General features: G+C 37.4%; 2 protein-coding genes and 1 pseudogene across 4 annotated transcripts; 1 reads left to right on the top strand and 2 right to left on the bottom strand.

Annotated features, from left to right (window-relative positions):
- Positions 1 to 1,474: 1,474 nt before the first annotated feature.
- On the bottom strand, positions 1,475 to 7,073 carry LOC103441390 (fruit protein pKIWI502-like; annotated as a pseudogene).
- LOC103440694 (cytochrome P450 714C2-like) lies at positions 7,001 to 11,170 on the top strand. Of its 3 annotated transcripts, none has more exons than XM_008379406.4 (3): positions 7,001 to 7,443; positions 10,074 to 10,254; positions 10,544 to 11,170. In XM_008379406.4, exons 2-3 carry the CDS (start codon positions 10,147 to 10,149, stop codon positions 10,802 to 10,804), a joined length of 369 nt encoding a protein of 122 aa, XP_008377628.1. In that variant the 5' UTR covers positions 7,001 to 7,443; positions 10,074 to 10,146; the 3' UTR covers positions 10,805 to 11,170. The 3 variants fall into 3 exon arrangements, with proteins under 3 accessions (XP_008377628.1, XP_008377619.1, XP_008377612.1); XM_008379397.4 differs by having other exon boundaries at positions 7,035 to 7,471; XM_008379390.4 differs by lacking the exon at positions 7,001 to 7,443 and adding an exon at positions 8,871 to 9,062.
- Positions 11,171 to 12,070: 900 nt separating this feature from the next.
- BHLH18 (transcription factor bHLH106-like) lies at positions 12,071 to 13,864 on the bottom strand. Its single transcript, NM_001294355.1, is given in 2 exon segments — positions 12,071 to 12,800; positions 13,515 to 13,864. Coding segments are annotated over 2 exon segments (723 nt in total). The 5' UTR covers positions 13,812 to 13,864; the 3' UTR covers positions 12,071 to 12,374.
- Between the last annotated feature and the right edge of the window lie 7,623 nt (positions 13,865 to 21,487).

Here is a 21,487-nt window from a genome sequence, read left to right as displayed (position 1 = left end):
GAGGGAGTCCCTTTTATAAAATAAGGGCTCACTCCTCAATACATGAATGATGGGCTAGAGTTGATGCTCTCTAATGATGGTGAAGGAGTCCCTTTTATAGAATAAGGGCCCGCTCCTCAATACATAAGTGATGGGTTAGAAGTGATGTTGGCGGCGATGCGGTTGCTCAGCTGGCGGCGATGCTCTCTAATAAAAGTGAGGGAGTCCCTTTTATAGAATAAGGGCTCGCTCCTCAGTACATAGAGAATGGGCTAAGTCCCCCAAGTATTTTTTTATGAGGCCTAGTTGAGGCCCAATATATGGTACATAATGTAGTCCCCAAGTCTTCGGTCAATAGAGTCTGTTGGCTGGAGACTTCAAATTGAATCCATGTATAGGCGGAAGTGGCGGTTGTTCGGAGGCGGTATTTGTATACCTTGCACTGAAGCTTTGTAAGTGAAGTTTTGAAGTTGGAGCTCTATAAATGAAGCTTTTAAAGCTAGAGCTTTTGTAAATGAAGCTTTTGAAGCTGTTTGACTTAAGTGATGCTCATGAATGTTTGATTGACATAAGTGATGCTCATGGATGTTGACATGAGTGATGTTCATGAATGTTTATGTATGATTGATATGAGTGATGCTCATGAATGTTTGTGTATGATTGACATGAGTAATGCTCATGTATAATATGAAGTACTGGGCGTACTTTTGATCACCTGGTTGGTGCATGAAGGAGAGTACGGGTTGTACATTTCATCACCTGGTTGGTGGCATGAATGGCTAGTTGCCAAATGATATTAAAGTACGGGTTGTACATTTCATCACCTGGTTGGTGGCATGAGTAGCTAGTTGCCAAATGATTTTAGAGTACATGTTGTACATTTCATCACCTGATTGGTGGTAATAGCGGCAGGTTGCTGAATAACTGTGGAGTATTGAGCGTACTTTTAATCACCTGGTTGGTGGTAATAGAGGGCCTGGGTCTTTTGGGCATATGGGCCTTCACCCATGACATTGTAGCCCATTATTTTTGGCTTTTTTTCTTTTTTAATTACCCTCTGATAGGGTTTATACATATTACCCTCTGATGAGGTTTATACAGACGTCTCCGAAAGATAATAAAAATAAATTACATCATTCTGGTGGGGTGTTTATTCCTTGCTTTTACAGTGTCCCCATGTGTCTTCCTTTTGCTTTCTCTTTTGCTTTTTGCTTTTCTCGTAATTTTCTCAGAAAAGTGGGTTTCTTCACAGTTGTGCTGGGGGTGGAGCTGAGCTGGTTGATGATTATCCCGTCACTTCACCCATCATTAGTGGCTGTCTTTTTTCTTTTTATTATTTATTTATTATTTATTTATTGCAGATGGCAGACATCATCATGGAGAATAATAGGAATATTGTAAAGAAAAACTTATCTTCTTTTCCGCGGGAGAGGGAACCACCACATGCATTTGCAGCAGCCACCGCCATTTTCTTTGTTGCTTTTCTTAGTTTTGATTATGCAATGGACGGTTCAGTCATTTGCTTTTGCCCGCATAGAACAGCAGCTGTGGAGAGAGGATTATCAATTTGCTTTGCTCTGGAAAAAGCAGCATGCACATAACTAGTTTGTCCCGTCCAACCATCATATGGTTATGCTAATACTAGCACAATCTCAACACCTGAAGATTCCCAATCCTTAAATCTATCCTGATACACCATTCTGTCAAGGTTTCTAGCGCCATAAAATAGCTTCACGGCAGATCTCTTACCGACGCAAAACCCCAATTCGATCAGAGATCAGATTGGGCTGATTCCAGATCCTGTGGCGAATATGAGATATGTAAGGTAATTCTCTGGCGGTTCGATCTGATCAATGTCGAAGCTTTTCCCCATAACTTGGTTGAGCTCCACCACGTCCCTTCTCTTGAGCCTGCACAAAAGCTCTGCCGTGGAACCTGCTTCACCAAAAATTAAACATGCCTTTTACGAACACCAACGATGGAGGCGACGCGATGGCCGGAAACGAGGGCTTCGATTCGTTAGGGACGCGAAGCTGGAGGTACTGGTCGGCTCGCATGTGGGACGAAGCGAGGTCGGGGGCGTCGGACAGGTCGACGTGGACGTGGAAGAATGACTCTGCTAATCTTGTGATGCAATGGATGGCTCTATCTCGGAGAGAGGGGTCGGGGACCAGAGCGCGGTGTCTTGGCGTACGGTGGCGGCAACGCTGGCAGCGAAGTTTTAGGTGGTGGGGGTTAAAGACTTTGAGAGAGCTACGTGAATCTCTTGGAAATGGCGGGATGAGGGAGGCGGGTGGCGTTGTGTCTGAGAATTGTTCGTTTTCCATCTCCTGCCCCCAATATATGATTGAGCTTCTGGTATCTTTCTTTACAGACTGGAAATTGGTTGGCAGCAGCTAAAACAATAAAGGCAGGAACAGAAGCAGAAGCAGTAGTAAATCTATGAGCCCTTCATCCAACCCGTATAGCTCGATCAACAATGCTTTTTGTATTTTTCTGTCGTACTAGATAGAAAGTAAGATTTCTATAATTTTGCACTGGGAAAGCTTTGGGTTGTTTGGGTTTTTGCAGATTTTGATTTTGTAGATTTTGCAGATTTTGTAGATTCACAGTGGAGGTGAAAAAATGAAAGAGAACCGACACAACTTTTCGTATTGATTCCCACAGACGGCGCCGAATGTTGATGCACAAAATCGGAGGTCTTGGAACAACGTAAATCCGACCGTGAATCTGCATGTAATGTAAATAACACAAGATGTATCGTGGTTCACCCCAAGGTTTGGGCTACGTCCACATTGATTATGTATTTATTTGAGGGAGAGAGAGCTCTGAGAGTGAGAGCTTTGAGAGGGGAGAAGAGCCTTAGGAATTGGCCTCCTTTACTTGTGAAGGTGAGGGGTCCTTTTATAGAATAAGGACTCCTCATTTATTACATATTTGCCCCTTCCTTTATCACATAATTACATTTAAGTCTCCAGAGTATTTGTACAAGATCTAAACACGAGGCCCTAAATATGGTATAAACAGATTTATTAGTTAAGCATTGATCAACGTGCTTATTTCTATCGGTGACACATCATTACGTTTGCAAATTTGGTCTCCTGATTTAGTTTATCTAGCATTACCCATTTAATTATAAATCTTTTACATAGATAAAAAAATAGTTAGTGTGGATAATTCAGAAACTTAAGGCAAGTTGTTAGGCACTAGTACAAAAACATATTTGCACGATGACAATTTGCGTGACGGAGCAAATTGCATCACACAAAGTGTGTTTGCACAATGGTGACAACAAAACGTTATGCAAAGACATTTTGCGCAAAGAAATTTTGCGCGACGAAGACTGTCGTCGCGCAAAACAGCTTTGTGCGATGAAGGTGTACATTCGTTGCTCAAAATAACTTTGCGTGACGGAGGTCCACCTTCATCGCGCAAAGTCACTTTTTGTAGACCTTAATGAATGGTTCCAAAACTAAATTATTTCTTCCTTAAGATTTTGTGGTATCCATTAGTGTAAATATTTTAAATCGAAGATCGAATTCATTCATTGTAGTCATATAGGATCAAGGAGTGTAGATCAAAATCGGAATTAAAATAACCATTAAATCGTGATTTTTGTTTATAACCATCGAAATTTTTTGTCCCGTTACTTGATCTCTGAATGTTTGTTTTTTGCGAGTTTTGGCATATACGATCTCGAAGCATAGACAAACAAGTTTGACGGTTGGATCGTTGAAACTAATTTCGTAGAAAGCGTATCCCATCAAAATGATAGATTCACTAACACTTAAGAGTTTATTTATACTTTCATTATGTATAACATAAGATTTTGTGGTATCCACTTGTGTAAATATTAAATTGGCGATCGAATTAGTTCATTGTATTCATATATGATTAAGGATTGTAGCTGTAAAAAATCATCAAAATCGGAGTTAAAATAACCGTTAAATCGTGATTTTTCGTTTATAACTGTTGATAGGGCTTTTTACCACCTGCAAAAGTAGGGATAAAAACACTTAAAAATACTTGCAAGAGTACAAGGTTATCGTAGTATAGTAGCTCAAGCAAAATCGATCTCCACAGGGATTGAATGAATAATTTATGTTAAAACCAAATCTTACTTAATTATTTGAAAACAAAGTTTAGAAGAGGTTGATTTTATGACCTAAAATATAAAAAACGAATTTAATTATTATTTGAAAAAAAAAGTTTGGAAGAGGTTGATTTTATGACCTAAAATATTAAAAATAATTTAATTAAAAATAATTATATAAATTGACAACGTAAATAAAACAAAAGAAAATAAATTTGAGCACTAGGGTTCCGCCGTCATCTTAACAATCCTACGTAGTTATTCTAATTACTTATGAATTACACATGCATATTTTGAAGGTTAAGTTTTTCTAAAGTATGTCCTACTTGGAATCTCCAACATGGAACGTATATCAACATGCAATCCGTTCGTGGCGTCCAAATCGAATGTGAACATGCAAGACTCATTAAGTTTTGTGAAAACCTTTTGAAAAACCATACAACCCTTAAGACGTGTCGTCCATCCTAAGAAGTTACACATATTAACCACAAGAAGCTAGCGCCAATTTCAGGAACAACCCTCCGCCAAAATTACATCAAATTACTTTTCTAAATACCTTAATGGTGACCAATCACTAAGACAAATAGATAGTTTAAAGCACAATGATTAACCATTCAAAACCTGCATGCATAATATCATAAGTAAATTGAAAAGAAACTACATATTCTTACTAAGGCTCATGGCCTCGCCCTAACAAATGAAACTAGTTACGAATAATCATAAAATAAAATATTATTAGAAACATGGATAGAAAACACCTTGAAAATAAACTTGAATCGTCAAATCTCTCTAAAGCCAAAGTGCGTGTGCTTGCACCTCATTCTCTTCTCCCCCCTCTCTTCCCTAATGGCTAAAAAAGCCTTATTTATACTACTACAAAATAAAATCCTTTCTAAAAAAGGTCTTAGAATAAAACTAGGAAACATAATAAAATAATAAAACAGAAAATAAAAGGTTTCCTATTTAAACTAAAATTCGGACTTATCAGAAAATCACACTTTTGACTGACCAAATAAACTCCGATTTGGTCCCAAAAGGTATAACATCCCACATCGTCCAGGGGAGTGGATCCTATAAGCCTTATATGTATATTCTCATCTCTACCTAGCACGAGGTTTTTTGGGAGCTCACTGGCTTTGGAGTTCATCGAAACTCGAAAGTTAAGCGAGTAGCGCACGAGAGCACTTCCATGATAGGTGACTCACTGAGAAGTTTTCGTGTGAGTTTCCAGAAACAAAACCATGAGGGCGTGGTCGGGACCCAAATCGGACAATATCGTGCTATGATGGTGGAGCGAGCCCGGTATGTGGTGGACCTCGGGCCGGGATGTGACAAAATGTCTCTTTTTAAAGCTGAAGACGCCTCCTACCAATTCTCAGAAGGAATCTTCCTAAAAATACACCATCGTGACCTTCAAAATACCCAAAACGTCCAAAAACGTCAATCTAGAAAAGCTGCGTGCTGGGCATTCTTTTCTTCATCACGGTCAAATGGCTTGGTAGAAAAATATGAAATTTTGACACAATCATATTGAAAGGCACGTGAACATCCTCCAATTAGAATTACTCCAAAATTCATCCGTTTGATCACTTTTTGCTCCAGAGAAAGTCAAATGTCCTACATTGTAAATACATAACAAAGTATCAAAATTCTACCAAAATGACTAATAAATTAATACTAAGAATAGGGTCAAATATATAGTATAATATCGCCTCATCAACTATCGAAAAGTTTTGTTCCGTTACTTGATCTCTGAAAGTTTGTTTTTTGCGATTTTTTGCGTATGCAATCTCATAGTATATACAAACAAGTTTGATGGTTGGATCGTTGAAATTAGTTTCGTAGAATGCTTATCCCATCAAAATGATAGATTTACTAACACTTAGAGTTTATTTATACTTTCATTATGTACATAAGATTTTGTGGTATCCACTTGTGTAAATATTTTAATTGACGATCAAATTAGTTCATTGTATTTATATAGGATCAAGGAGTTTAGCTGTAAAAAATCATCAAAATCGGAGTTAAAATAATCGTTAAATCATGATTTTTTGTTTATAACCGTCGAAAAGTTTTGTATCGTTACTTTGATCTCTGAAAGTTTGTTTTTTTTTGCAATTTTTGGCTTATGCAATCTTGAAGTATATACAAACAACTTTGACGGTTGAATTGTTGAAATTAGTTTCGTAGAATGCGTATCCCATCAAAATGATAGATTCACCAACACTTAGAGTTTATTTATACTTTCATTAAGTATAACATAAAATTTTGTGGTATCCATTGGTGTAAATATTTTAAATTGAAGATCGAATTCATTCATTGTATTCATATAGGATTAATGAGTGTAGCTATAAAAAAAATCTTCAAAATCGGATTAAAACTACTGTTAAATTGTGATTTTTTGTTTATAACCGTCAAAAAGTTTTGTTCCGTTACATGATATCTGAAAGTTTGTTTTTTGCGATTTTTGGCTTATGCAATCTCAAAGTATATACAAACAAGTTTGATGGTTGGATCGTTAAAACTAGTTTTGTGGAATGCGTATCCCATCAAGTTCAATGATATATGTATTTATAAAGTAGCTTTAATTTTATTTATTTTGTTAAAACACTTAAGAAATTGAATGATATATATATTTATTAAGTGGTTTTAAATTTAGGGTAAATTACATAATACCCCTCAGGTTTGAGGTTTATTATAACCCCATACAACATCTTTAAAACATTCTACTTTCATACCTCATGTACTATTTTATTTCAAAATAATACATTCGTTAGATTTTTCATCTATTGGTATGTTAAATGCTGACATGGCTGCCACATTTGTGCTGATATGGCTACTACGTGGCAAATAAGAATAATTTTTTATACATTAAAAATATTATAATATTAACCTTATTTAAAAAAAAAAAAAAAAAAAAACAAGAACAACCAGAAAAATCCAAACCCAGAAATCCTTCCTCGTCGACATCAGACCACCCTTTCCCCTTCAACAACTCCATCTCTCGCCCTTCAACGTCTGAGCATCTTTCTTCAAATCTTCCTCGATCTCCTTTTTGATGAGTGTTGATAAGAACTCAGGGGTTTCTCCTTCTCCTTCTTATTCTCCGGACCCGAACCTAAAGCCCCTCTCCTCTTACCAGCTTTGGCGAGTTCATGCCATTATTACGCTCACTCCTCAACGCGGACTAATTCGCCTTCTTCTCCTCGATTCTCACCCTCTTAGCACCATCGCCGTCGCCGATTGGAGTCCTCTTCGTCCTTAGACTCCACGACTTCGTCTTTGGCGGCTCTAGTGTGAGCGATGGCACGATCAGCTGCATATTCGTTTGATGGTGGAGCTCATTGAGATCGGAGGAAAAGAGGGAAAGGGTAAGTGTACAGGATGTTAGGTGGAAAGGTAGGTTGAAGGCTGTAATTGAAGATCTGCAATTACAGATCTACTTTTTGCTTTTTACATCTTGTTTTTCATTTTAAAAATTTTAATTTGGTTTAATTGATTATTTCCAGTATTGAAAACTGGAAACGAGAGAGCTCTGCGGTGGTGATGGGGGTGGTGGCTAGGTGGGAAGATATGGGTTTTTTTTTTTTTTTTTAAGTTTTCTTTAAATAGAAGAGAGGGGAGATGTGGGCGATGATGATTTGAGTAATTTGGGGGGAAATTAGGAAAATCGAAAAATAAGCAAAACCTAGTTTGCAGAATCGAAAAATGAGTAGAACCTAGATGGGGATTTGAGTAATTTGGGGAAAATAATTAGGGTTCTTACCTTTGAACTTCATGTGCAACTACATCAGTTTTTGGGTGTGATGTGGTTTTATATAATGATTAAATTAATGGGAAAGCTTAATTGCAATAATTAAATTTGGGAAAAATGTTGTAACTTTTGTGCTAGGGTTTGAAAAGATGGAAGATTGGTTGTTGCGGTTGGCTGTGATAATGACAGTCGTGGAGGCCATCGAAGGAGGAGTATGAAAGAGTGGGAAACTCTCTCTCTCTAGGTTCTGCCTGGCAGACTCTTTCTAGGAGGTTTATGGCATAGCTCAAATTGGGTGGTAGTGTGGGGGAGGAGAGATGTTGGAGAATGAGGGCGGAGGGGCAACCATGGAGTTTGGGCTCTGCATTTGCAGCAGGTTGGGGTGGAAATGGTTGTAGCAGCAGAAGTCAGGGGGGAAGATTTTTGGGTTTGTTTGCACAGGGGGGGATGCGTGGAGGTGGGTTTCAATTTGGTTTTTATTTTTTATTTTTTTTAAGGATAAATTATTATACTATTTTTTAAATGAATAAAAAAAAAATTGCCACGTGGCACACATTTGGTAGTCAAGTCAGTTTTTTAAAAGATTAATGGATGGAAAATGTAACGAATGTAATATATTGAAATAAAATAGTAGTTGAGGTATGAAAGTGAAATGTTTTGAAGATGTTGTATGCGATTATAATAGATTCCAAACCTGAGGAGGTACAGTGTAATTTACCTTTAAATTTATTATTGTAGTTCGGATCGAGTTTTTGTTAGAAAAATATATTATTGTGTTTTATATAAAAAATGAATTTGAAAGGAGTAAAGTCACATTTTCAGTAAATTTTATAATATTTAAAAAAAAATATATAACTTGCATGACGTCGTTGCGCGACGCACCAACCAATTTGTTACGCAAAGACTGTTTGTGTGATGCACCAACAAATGCGTCACGCAAAGGTTATTTGCATGACGTCGTCATAATGTGTACTTGCGTCGCGCAATTTGTTAAAATTTTGGTGGTGCAACTGTAAAAAATAGATGGTTTTTTTAAATTTTCCCAAATTTGGAAAAAAATTTCCCAGATAGCAAAAACGCTTTCACAGACGTCTCTCTTCACTGTCTCACACTTGGTCTCTCTCTTCCCTCTCGCTCATCTCGCCCTCTCTCTCTCACTCCGTCTCTTTTGTTTTCTTTTCCGTAGCCTTCCTCCTCATCTTCTTTCCATCCCTCTCGACCGCACCCAGACAGCAGGTAACTATATTTTCTTAATTCTTAATTTTTCTTCTTTCTAAGGTCAAAATCACGCTTTAATCCCTTAATTTGAAGATTTTGGTATTGTAATTAGATTCAATTTGGAAAATTAAATTAGAAAATCGAATATTAAGATGTTGATGGTGTTGTGAGAGGAGGGCACGGCAATTCGAGTCGGAGAGAAGGCTACCAGCGTTGAAAAACCCGATTCGGTTCGAGTTCCGTCGGTTGTCGGTGGCTGGTGGTGGTGTGTTTTGTTGGTATATATAAATATGTGTATGTCTCTGTTTTGCTATTTTTGTTGTTGTTGGTTGTGTGGTTTTAGGGGAGAGGTGAGAGAGTTGGAGTTCTTTTGTTTGAAGAAATTTCTTTGTAGTAGGATTCATAAGGTTAGAATTTAACTAGCTTTGGGTGTCTGGAACAAGAAGAAGACGAAGAAGAAGAATAAGGATTTGTGCAAATTTGTGAATTTTAAGCAATGTATCAATGCAATTCAAATTAGGGGTTCAAATTGTATGTAGGATTTGGGAGGGTTTTGATGGAGGAGGAGAGAGAATGAAGGAGAAGAAGAAGAAGAAGAATTAGGGTTTTAGTTGGAGGTTTTTCTGTTGTAACTGGAAAGGGCTTTCCAGAATTTCAATTTTATGATGAAAATATTTATTCCAATCGTCGTTCTATCTCCCGACTAATCCATCCTCGTGCTTCATATCCAATTATGTGACATTTTGTTATATTTTCTTCCTACATTACATTGCTAGGTTTCGTGATTGTTCGGGTTATGAATTTTGTACTTATGCATAATATTTTTCTGGTATTGGTAAATCATCTTTCGACTACTTTGCTAGTCGTGAGGTGTGTTCCAACTATTGAGGTGTCGTTCTATTAGGGGATTGGATGCATTTGTTTGCACCATTTATTTTTCTCATCACACTACTCCTAAAATGGTTTCCAGATTTTTTCTACTTTACCTATTACTTTTTAACTTTTAATTTGAATGGAAAAAAAAAACAGACCGCTTCATCGTTGATAACTGCAAGAACATACCGGGTATGAAACCACAGCAGTTTCAGCCACATGGTGCCTCATGCTGTTGGCTTCAAACCAAGAATGGCAAGAACATGTGAGAGCAGAGGCCCTTCAAGTTTGCCAGGGCCACATTCCAGATGCCAAAATGGTTCGCAACATGAAACAGGTATACGATCTTAATAAACGTGTGTGGGAGGTGAAAAATGGTGTGTGAATAGCACTACCCATGTTTTATTATTAAGACATAGTACAATATAACTCCCTGATTAAGATATACGTTTTACATGATCAACGTCTAGAATTTTCCATGTTCGAAAACTACATGTTTTGAGATAATCTCAAGAAAGTCTTGCATAGTAGTATACAACGCCCAGTCTTTAATCTCATTTACATTTAAATTTTTGGGTTGCACGTATCAGTTACCATAAACTTGACTGTTTGAATGATGTGTGCAGCTAACAATGGTGATTCATGAATCATTGCGCCTATATCCCCCGGTTAGTGTGGTGTCAAGGGAGGATTTCAAGGACATGAAGTTCGGGGACATTCAGGTTCCAAAGGTTATCAATGTTTGGATAATGGTGATAACATTGCACACTGATCCGGAATTATGGGGACCAGATTCGTATGCATTCAACCCCAACAGGTTTGCGAATGGGATCACAGGCGCTTGCAAGCTTCCACACCTGTACATGCCATTCGGAGTTGGTCCTTGAGTGTGTCTCGGACAGAACTTTGCCATGGTTGAACTCATAGTATCCAACTTCCCCTTCTCGCTTTCTCCCAAGTACCGCCATGCGCCTACTCTTAGATTGGTCGAAGAGCCAGAACATGGTGACGATCTCTTGGTGAAGAAGTTATGACAAGGAGCAGCTAAAATTTTGCTGGAAAATAAGAGGAGTTACTTGGGTTCCCTGCTCTCTAGAGTTTTAGTTTGTTCACTTGTAAGCTTTTTATTTATATCGCTGGTTCCAATTCGGCTTGTTTATTTGTACTGCTTCTTGTAGTTTTTACTTTTATGTTCGAACATCTTGTGTGTAAATTTTCATATATTTTATAATTAAATATTTTTTCTTGGTTTATTAATTATTGTTTATAATTTATTATAATATTTATAAAAAAATAAATAAAAAGTATTTTTGCCAAAAAAAAAAAAGAAAAAAAAGACTTTGCGCGACACAGGTTCTCTCGTCGCGCAAAGGCCTTTTGCGTGACGCAAGTGCTGTCGTCGGGCAAAAGGACTTTGCCGACACAGGTACTGTTGTCGCGTAAAGGCCTTTTGCACGACACATGTTATCTTTTCATTGTGCAAGCCCTGTTTTTGCAGACTTTGCACGACGGTTTGTGCACGATGAAGATGTCGTTGGGCTAATTATCAAGCAACGTTTTTTGACTTTGCGCGACGAAGGTACATGCGTCGCGCAAACTGTTTTTTGTACTAGTGAAAGGTCCTCCTTGGTTGGTGTGAGAATGTTTACTCTTTCTCAGTGTCAACATATCATCTCTCATTGAAATCCATATATATGTACCAAAAATTTCACAACCCCTTACATGCTTTCTTGAGAATCAGTTTATATAAGGTCAGAATCCAGATTTCAGAGGAGCTCAGCTAGCTCTCATATACATGCAGCAGAGACAGCTAGCTAATACTCTAGTCAAATGTATATAATTGTTTTACGTATGTAATTTCCAATTTTGAGCTTGTAGACTTACATAAGCATTTATATATCTTACCGAAAGACTTACATGTCACGCATATACTGGTATCATTGTGTTCCATGCTAACAATACAATGATGTGTAAGTTTTTTTTTTTTTTTTTTTTTTTTTTTTTTTTTTCTATTTAGTATTGTACTATTAACACGGGACACTGCAATACTGCAATACCAATATGCATGTGCATATAAGTTGTTCGCAATAAGCATTGTATTCAACATTAGGTGCACTAATATCTATCTACTTCATGATCATAAACTCGTCAGATTCTTATAATTCATCAAATATATTTCTGCAAACTTACATGAATACAAATATCACATGCATGCATTGCAAAAGCGGTACTTTCAAAATCCAAAACCCTAAATCAACAAATTGAACCCCGTTGATTACTTTCATTTCCCATCGATGTTTCTCATGGGAATTAATTAAAAACAAACCCACACAACTAATTCCAAATAATATTACATATATATATATATATATATATATATATATATATATAAGAAAATACATATATAGAATAGTAGCCAAAGTTTATATTGAAATTAGGAATAAGTACTACTACTAATTATAGGACTATTGTGCCGTCTAATACGCGTCTTCTTTTCGATCTTTCACTAGAGTTGGAGCGTTCAAGTAATGACTTCAACGCATTCTGCAAGAAGTTGACTGATTCAATCGTGTGATCTTTATCTGCGGCAACAATAAGCACGTTGCGAATTCTTCCCCCAAGAGTGGCAATTTCAGCTTTGATTGTCTTCAAATGGAGGGATTTTAGAATTTCAATTAGGTCAGGTAGGAGGTCGGAGCGGTCCTCGCAGCACAAAGAGGCCTTGAAAACAATTCTTCCGTCGTTTGTATAATCATTAGAAGAAAGTACAGTGATTTCATCAGTTTCAGAAGGGAAGGTCTCGAGCTCTGCGATCTCTGACGTTTGTTGTTTCAGCTCTTTTACTCTCTGGACCACCTTGGCCAACAGGGAGGCTTTGTCTGTCTGAAAATTTTGTTTAAAATAAAAAAAAAAATTAAAGGAGGAAGAAGAAAGATAAGAAACCCTAGTTGTGAAAAGCTCAGCAACTTTCCCAGATAAGCATTTACCCTAAAGACCAGAGTCTGACTACAACACCATATTGATCCCTTTTTCTTTTTCAGAAACGGAATGTGCCACCGTACTTACAATTTGAACAATCAAAAGCTTCAAAAGACTGAATATATCCCAGACTTAGATTCTCAATTGTAATTTGTAAAAGCAATTCGTGACCATAAATTCATAGGATTCTTGTTGGTATTGAGTACGTAAGAATGAATTAATTAATATCTAAATTAATTAGTACAAAAAGAAAACTGTACATTAAGTCAATGAATGTAAAATCTATGCTTCCTTGGTCAAAAGTAACATAAAGTAGGATTCCAGGTCCAGTAGTAGTCTCTTTTCTCGCCAACTTTTTTGGTTCTCACCAACAAAACAGTAGTCAACAAAGAGAAAAAAATGATTGTGGAAGTGAAAAATGATCGATCTAGCGGAAAAGAAAAGTAAACTAGGAGGCGTCAAAGCTCAAAATTTCAAACTTCAAAGCGAAACCAATAGTAAATTAAACAACAACAATATTATAACCGGTTAACTTTGCAAAAACAAATTTGATAAATATTACCACAAAAATAAGAACAACAAATTTGATAATAATCGAGTATGTATATAGATAGGTACCTTGGAATTGCAAGGAAGAAGGCCTCGAAGCTTATCCAGGTGGGAGTTGATTCGCTCTCTCCTTCTTTTCTCGGCCTCCTTGTGATTCTTGAGAGCAGCAAGGGCTCTATCCTGAGGCGAGGCGTCATGTTCAGTACTAACCCCAGACAACTCCAAAGGGTAATAACTATAATTATTAGAAGAAGAGCTGCAAAAGCTCTGCATAGCTGACAACTGATGATCATTATTCACGCTGATTAAGCCGTTTTGGGCAAGAAATCGGTAGAGTTCTTGGCTTTGATGATTACCCGGCTGCATGTTTGTGTGTGTGAGGAATTAGGGTTCTTTCTTGTGGTTCTGATGAGTCTTCTCTCTGACTGGTTTCTGTTGTTGTGTAATTTGGACCAACCAAGTGATAGCTATATAAATGAGTGATGTATATGATATGAGTAGTGCTGAAATGAGTGTTGAAGACTTTCGGTGGTTTACTCTTTTCTCTTTAGGGTTTTTTATATATCCGTGAATTTTGGGGTGCAAATGGGTTCCAATTGATTTCTTTACTTTGTCCTTTATTGGGGAAAAAGTGAACTTCTTATATGATATGAGTGAGGAAAAATGCTAGTTGGGTATTCTATATTTTTCTTAAAATAATATTGGCTACTCAAAGAATGAGTTGGAGTTCTTTCTCAAAATTGTTCGCCGATTCATAGAACTTCATACTTATAATCAGAATCGTTCATATTATAAATCATTCTATAAATATCGCCTCTACAAAAAATCAATTAAAGCTGAGGTCATTTAGTCATCGAACTATACAACAGATGAACGGAATTTGTAAAAGTATTACGAACCGGTTACATATTTGTTGGAATACACTGAATAAACGACCTTATTTTTAGTTCATTATTTGCAGAGATGATCTTTATAGAATGATTTATAATATGGACGGCTTTGATCATTAGCACAAAGTTTTATGATTTGAACACAAAGAGTCTTGAGTAGAAGTTCTTACTCATCCTAAATAGCCAAGCATTGTTTTTTTTTTTTTTTTTGTATCACAAACGACAATACTACTTTAATCTATACTAAAGAGATTATCATATTCATCAAAACAATCTATCACTTGCAATCCCATATTTTTATTTCTTCATGACATTTGCCATATAATATTATTAATTAGCACATCGTTGCTTTTTACAAATAAATTGATGTCTATAGCATTCTATATTTTTATTGTATATTGATAAACTTGTCGCAACCCAGCATTCCAGCAAGACCAAGCTTCGCATTTTCAATGTTACAATGTGTACAACATGACCCACCTACTATTTTACCATATTAATTTCAAATTAATGGCACCTACCTTGGATCCAAGGTGAGCGTGTGGTGCGGGAGGTGAACGATCACGTGAATGCTAGGTCCTGTCCTTGGGCAGAGCACTAACACCGGGGTGTAGATTTATGAACTATAAATGCATCTAATATGGCATATACTACTCATAGGCAACCTGTATGACAATGTCGGATTTGCTTAAAACATAAATGTAGTCATGCCATAACTCAATCATTTCAACAATACCATAAACTCACCTGAACTTACCTGTGCGTCCTGCGTTCACCTTCGCACTTCAAAGCATTCACAATAATTATGTGCAGGTAATATACCTATGGATATGGCATAATGCAATATGAAATTCAACCATATCATAACATTTCCATATATATATATATGATAGGAGCATATTTATGCGACTTAGTTGGCTTGTTCTTAAGCATTTATGTTGTTTTTCTTTAGTTATTTTAGTGTTTAAAGTCATTTTCGTGCAATTTCAGGTTTAGAGACGAAGTATGCAAAGAAGTGCAAAATGGAGCATTTTAGAGCAAAATTGAGCTGGAATGGAGTGTATGCTAATGGAGCACAAGGAATGGACGAGTTTGAAGGTCAAAGGAGCTTAAGAAATGAAGAAATGAAAGTGAAGAACAAAGAATTCAGATTTGGAAACCAAAGTTTCTAAAGTTGGAAGTTTCTATTCTTGGAGGTTTCCATTTTCGAGAGTTTCTATTCTTGGCTTTGGGCTTTTAGATGACCTAAACCCTAATTCCTTGTGGACCCTAACCCTAGCCGCACCTAGGCATCTAGAATATCTGATTTCCTTGCCTTGCAAGGCATTCTAGAAGGCCCATCTCTAAACCCTAACCCTAGCCGCACCTTAGGCCTTATTCCCACTAAAAATCTGATTGTTTTAACCTAATTTCTGGTGGATTTGGGCTTCTAGAAACCCTAATCTGATTGCTAGGGTTTTGAAGTGCCTATATATACTCATTAAACCCTTTTGGCCGGATATATCACCTCCCATATACATGATTCACGTCAGAAACAAAGAGGCTCTCTTTGCCGCACCTTTCCACCACCATATTCCATATTTTATGCCCAAAATCATCCCTAGCCGCACCACCCATCAACCCTACACCTTTCCATACCATTCCCCATCCATTCTACACCATAAATACCACCCAAAACCTGTTCTAAAGTTCTCTGCCGTAGCAAGGAGGAAGGAGAATTCTTGGATGCGCTTGCTGCCAAGTTGGAGCGTTCTAGGTGTTTTCTTTCTTTGGATTTTAATTTCTAAATTTATGTATCTTTGCTTTGCGAGTATGAGGAACTAAACCCCCCTTGGCTAGGGGGGATTCGAAACCATGTTTATGCTTGCTATATGATTTGATTACTTCTAATTGCGTTTCATAAGTTGTGAATTCAATTTACTTATCTACAAGAATTAAAACTGATTTGTGTATGTTGGTTGAGGGTCGACACTTAATTTGCATGCATGAATTTGATGCTAGGATATAAGGAAATTTCACCTAATCGTTATGGACTTATATTCATAAGTAGTAAAGGTTGATGATCTCAATCGCGTTAAGTAAATTCTTGGCATAAGTTTCATGCAATCATAGTAACAAGTGCTTCGTCAATGCTTATGGTTTTCATAGAACTTAATGATTCTTGCTTGTATCTCTATTATGCAATCATGTAGGGGACTTGTGGGGAATGCTTTGGGTTGTCGTATGCAATCATCCAATTCAATAACGTTAGGAAAATCTGAAGGTTAATTTAAGCGGACCTAATTAACTTGGGGCGTTGAGAATTCATGGGTTATTGAAAAGCAATTGGAAATCGTTTTGAATGCAAGTATAACATGTGTGGAGATGAACCCCTTAGCTAGCTTTCTATCCATTCACTTTCACCAAATTCGTTTTAAAATCTGTTTTGATTTACAAGTTTATGTTTTGTTTTCAATTTCGTAAAAAACAAATCCCCCTTTGTTTTCAAGTGTCAAATTAGTTAGAGAGTGTGTTAGTTTGTGTTTTTAAGTGTTTTGAGTCAAGTTAAAACCTATTTTCGTCAAAATCTTGTTTAGAGTTCAAAACTACCCAGAAAGTGGTTTTAAGGCAGTTTTGAGTGTTTTTGTGTTATTTTGAGTCTTTTGGTTTGTTTTGGTGTTTTAAGTTATAGTTTTACATTATTTGAGTCTAGTTTAGTGTTTTAAACTTTGTTTTTACGTTTTTGAGTCAGTTTTCAAGTGATGTAGCAATCCCTCCTAATCCCCGGCCTAGAACGATCCCTACTTACATACTTACTACAATTGATAAAAAGAGGGTTAATTTGAGTGCTAGTTAATATCATATCAATATATATATATAATATGGCATAAAACGCATAAGCTGTAACGCCCCACTCTCGAACTATTACTTCAGGGAATAATTATCGGTGATAAACCCAACTAAAAACTAGTTTAATTAACTATCATTACTTACTATTTTTCACTTCAATTTCTCGATTCCTCACACATTGATTTATGACCAAAATTTAACCACCAAAACGGAAGGTTAAATCTCACACTTTCCACCAATGTCCTTCACTTTGCTCAATTCCCCAAATAAGGCTTTTGTCTCGATTATTTAATCTCACTTATTGTATGACTGCATCTAACGTCTCGTTAGACTGCCTACGTACCCTAAATAGGGATCAAGCCATTCGTAGTTTGCATTTCTAAAATTCAAACCAAAACCGAATATCTTCATTTAATCCAACATCTACTACAATCATACTAATGTTCAAACCACAGCAGTTAGGTCTCAAAAACATAATTAGAATAACGAAATTCGTATAAAAACACAATGTCGACTCCTTGGCTGTGCGCCGCCGCACCAGCCGCCATGGGCGGCGGTCGGCAGTCCCGGCTTATTCAAAAAACTCAACTATTTTTAAAAATTCTCAAAAATTACAGAAATGAAGATCTCAAAGAGTAGAGCAACCTTTATATCTGCGGCCAAGGCCAATTTGGCCGGAAAACACCTCAAACTGGCCACGAACCACCGGAAACCCTTGTTTTGGATGTTCTTGATTCGTCTCTAAAACAAATCAGACGCACCAATCAATGAATGGGCTTTGTTCCAGACCTCAAGAGGAGTCTAATGGTGGTATTAATTGGATGGAATCACTTCAGAATTGGGGGAATCGAAGACATGGATTCATCGCACCCACCTGTGCGGTTTTCCCAAATTCAAGGCCAAATTTCATGATTTTTGGGGTGTAATAGGGAGAGGGAAGGTCATGGAGGGTTTCAAAATGGTGGTTTGAAGTGATTTGCCGGAAAAAAGGGCTAAAATTCGTCGAAAATGGCAAGAAAACCCGATCGGGTCGGGTCGCCCACTCACGGGTCAGGCCGCACCCCCTTCTCTCATTTTCTCTCCTTTCCTTTCTCTCCCATTCGTCCAATCCTCATCTCCTTCTTCTTGATAGGGCAGCAGCCCTCTCCACTTCTCTCATCCGATTAGGCAGCTCTACCCAATCTCTTCATCCCCCCTTCCACCAGCTACACACATATATCAATAAAATCATTTTTTGTAATAATAATAAAATATAGTGTAAGATAATTAAAATAGTGATTCATTCCAAATACTTTCAGGTTTGTAACTCAACAAAACTTTTACCATAACTCCAATTTCACTTTTACGTGTACCTACGCGTCCGTAAGATCGAGCTCTATCCAAATATGTCAAGAAACATGACAAAATATACGAGAATCACATACGTCCTCGAAAAACATGCTTTGTCGCTAGGGTATTTTCGTAATTTTACAAATTAAAATTATAAAACCATAACTTTCAGGGATGGGCTGTTACATTATGTCTTACCTCAAAGATCATTTATATTTCTTCACTTTCATCCTTACTTGGTGTATGATCCATTAGGCTCCAATTAGCGAGGCAGTGGGCGATTGTTACTCTTAATGATCGATTGTGAATTGAAACAACATTTCAATTCTCCCTTTGTTGAAGATTAGTGTTTGCTAATCTTCAGGGCTTCCACAAACCATGAGTGAAACCTAGCAGTATGTCATGGCTACCCAAGCTAAGTAGAAGTGGTTGGAGAACCTATCCAGTTACAATTACAATGCAATATGGTCATTCTCTAATACAATACTCTTAATCACATTGTTTGAGTGATAGTTTGTTTCATGTCTACTATCCAATGTGATACTTATTTATATGATTCAATTGAATATGATTTGGAACATACTTCCTAAGTCATATTCGTATGCTTTGGCCAAAGACTCCCGAATCATATCTTAGAGTATTCTCCTTCCACCATGGAAGGTTAGAGATCCCTTGTTGTGCATTCATATGCCTACATGACTAGATAGCTTGACCCCAACAATGCCATGGACACTCTTGATGGAATGCCTTTGACATGATCAAAGATCAAGGACCTAACCATTAGATATCTATGATGTCTCAGGTCAAATGACTACTTTGCATATTGCAACTAACGAGTTCTTACATGACATGTATGTTCGAACTATCTTTTTATCGTTGTTCAGTGTACTCGATTACTCTTTCGAGCACCTATGTGTTCGTCTTAGTGTCCAACACTAAATGACTTGAGATTAGTCATACTCACGCTTGAGTTGACATAACACATACTAACCTTAGCAGATTGTCAATGCCCAATTGGCAATCCTATGGCTATGAACTTTTTAGGAATGAACATAAGAGAAATGTCTCGTTAATCTAACTTACTTAAATCTCTTATCTCTTAGATCAAATACATTCCTTGGATTCCCTTATTGCTTAAACACATGATACAATAAATAGTGATTAACAATAAGCTTTGCCCTTTATTAAACATATAATAATTTAATACAATAAGTATTCCAAAAGCTATTACATCAAATGAGTGGCTTTGTGGGCATACTTCCAACAATCTCCCACTTGCACTCAAAGCCACCTTCCCATGTATCTAATACCCATCTTTTCCATATGGCGGTCAAGTTGGATTTGAGACATTGGCTTTGTCAGTGGATCTGCTACGTTATCGGCTGAGGCAACCTTGAGGATGTTGACTTTCCCCTCGGCAGCATATCTTCTAATGATATTAAAGCGCCTGTCAAAATGCTTGTTTTTTTTATGAGCCCTGGGTTCCTTGGCTTGAGCTATCACCCCACTATTATCACAGTACAAAGTTACTGGTGATGTAATGGTTGGAACCACTCCAAGTTCAGTAATGAACTTCTTCATCCAGAACGCTTCTTTGCCGGCTTCAGCTGCAGCGACATATTCTGCCTCCGTTGTGGAATCAGCAATTACATCTTGTTTCTTGCTTTTCCAGCTAACAACCCTACCATTTAGAGTGAATACATATCCGGAGTTGGAACTTCTATCATCGACGTCAGATTGGAAATTTGCGTCTATATAGGCTTCCACTCGCAACTCTGTTGCTCCTCCATAAACGAGGAACATGTCCTTAGTTCTTCTTAAGTACTTAAGGACCGTCTTGACAGCTACCCAGTGTTTTGATCCTGGGTTAGATTGATATCGACTAGTAATGCTCATAGCATATGCGATATCAGGCCTTGTGCATATCATGGCATACATGAGACTTCCTATGGCGGAAGCATAAGGAATATCACTCATCTACCGTATCTCTTCAGGAGTCTTAGGTCCCATGGACTTAGAAAGGTGAATTCCATGTCTCACAGGAAGAAGACCTTTCTTAGATTGTTTCATCTGGAACCTACTTAGCACCTTATCTATGTACATAGATTGGGATAATCCGATTAATTTTCTGGATCTATCATGATAGAGCTTTATCCCAAGTACATAAGATGCATCTCCTAAATCTTTCATGTGGAAGGTTTTGGACAACGACATTTTTACAGAAGAAAGTACTGCAGTGTCATTCCCGAATAGTAATATGTCATCTACATATAACACTAGGAATACAACTGCATCCCCAACGACCTTTTGATAAACACAATTGTCGTTTTCGTTTTGAGAAAAACCAAACGATTTGATTTCAGTATCAAAACGAATGTTCCAGCTCTTGGAGGCTTGCTTAAGTCCATAAATGGACCTCTGAAGCTTGCATACCTTAGTCCTTTCAGACTTGGACACGAAACCTTCGGGTTGAGTCATATAGAGCTCTTCCTCTAGGTAGCCATTCAGAAAGGCCGTCTTCACGTCCATTTGCCATATCTCATAATCATGGTACGCAGCTATAGCAAGCAAAATCCAAATGGACTTAATCATGGCTACAGGAGAGAAGGTTTCTTCATAGTCAATCCCTTCTCGTTGCTTATAACCCTTGGCTACTAGTCTAGCCTTATAAGTCTCCACATTCCCATCAGCGCCTAGCTTCCTCTTGAAGACCCATTTGTTTCCAACATGTACTATACCTTCTGGAGGGTTTACAAGAGTCCAGACCTGATTTTGATACATGGAATCCATCTCAGATTTCATGGCCTCTTGCCATCTCTTTGAGTCAATGTTGGACATTGCTTCAGTGTAGTCCCTAGGGTCCTCCTTTGTGTCATTGTCACCTAGAAGGTGCAATTCCCCAAAGTCATTATCTAAGCCATACCTCTTAGGTGGCTTGCTAACCCTTGCAGATCTACGTGGAGCTAGGGGTTCAAGAACAGGGTTGTCAACTTG

This window comes from Malus domestica, chromosome 14, assembly GCF_042453785.1.
Source record: "Malus domestica chromosome 14, GDT2T_hap1".
NCBI classification, from domain to species: domain Eukaryota; kingdom Viridiplantae; phylum Streptophyta; class Magnoliopsida; order Rosales; family Rosaceae; genus Malus; species Malus domestica.
The sequence above is the reverse complement of the archived record's forward strand: the minus strand, read 5'-3'. Positions and strand labels throughout refer to the sequence as shown.

Bases quoted from the DNA above. Each gene is read 5' to 3' on its own strand.
- LOC103440694 (XM_008379406.4), top strand. From the start codon at position 10,147: ATGCTGTTGGCTTCAAACCAAGAATGGCAAGAACATGTGAGAGCAGAG. The intron at 10,255-10,543 runs GTATACGATCTT...TGATGTGTGCAG, and splicing joins TGGTTCGCAACATGAAACAG to CTAACAATGGTGATTCATGA.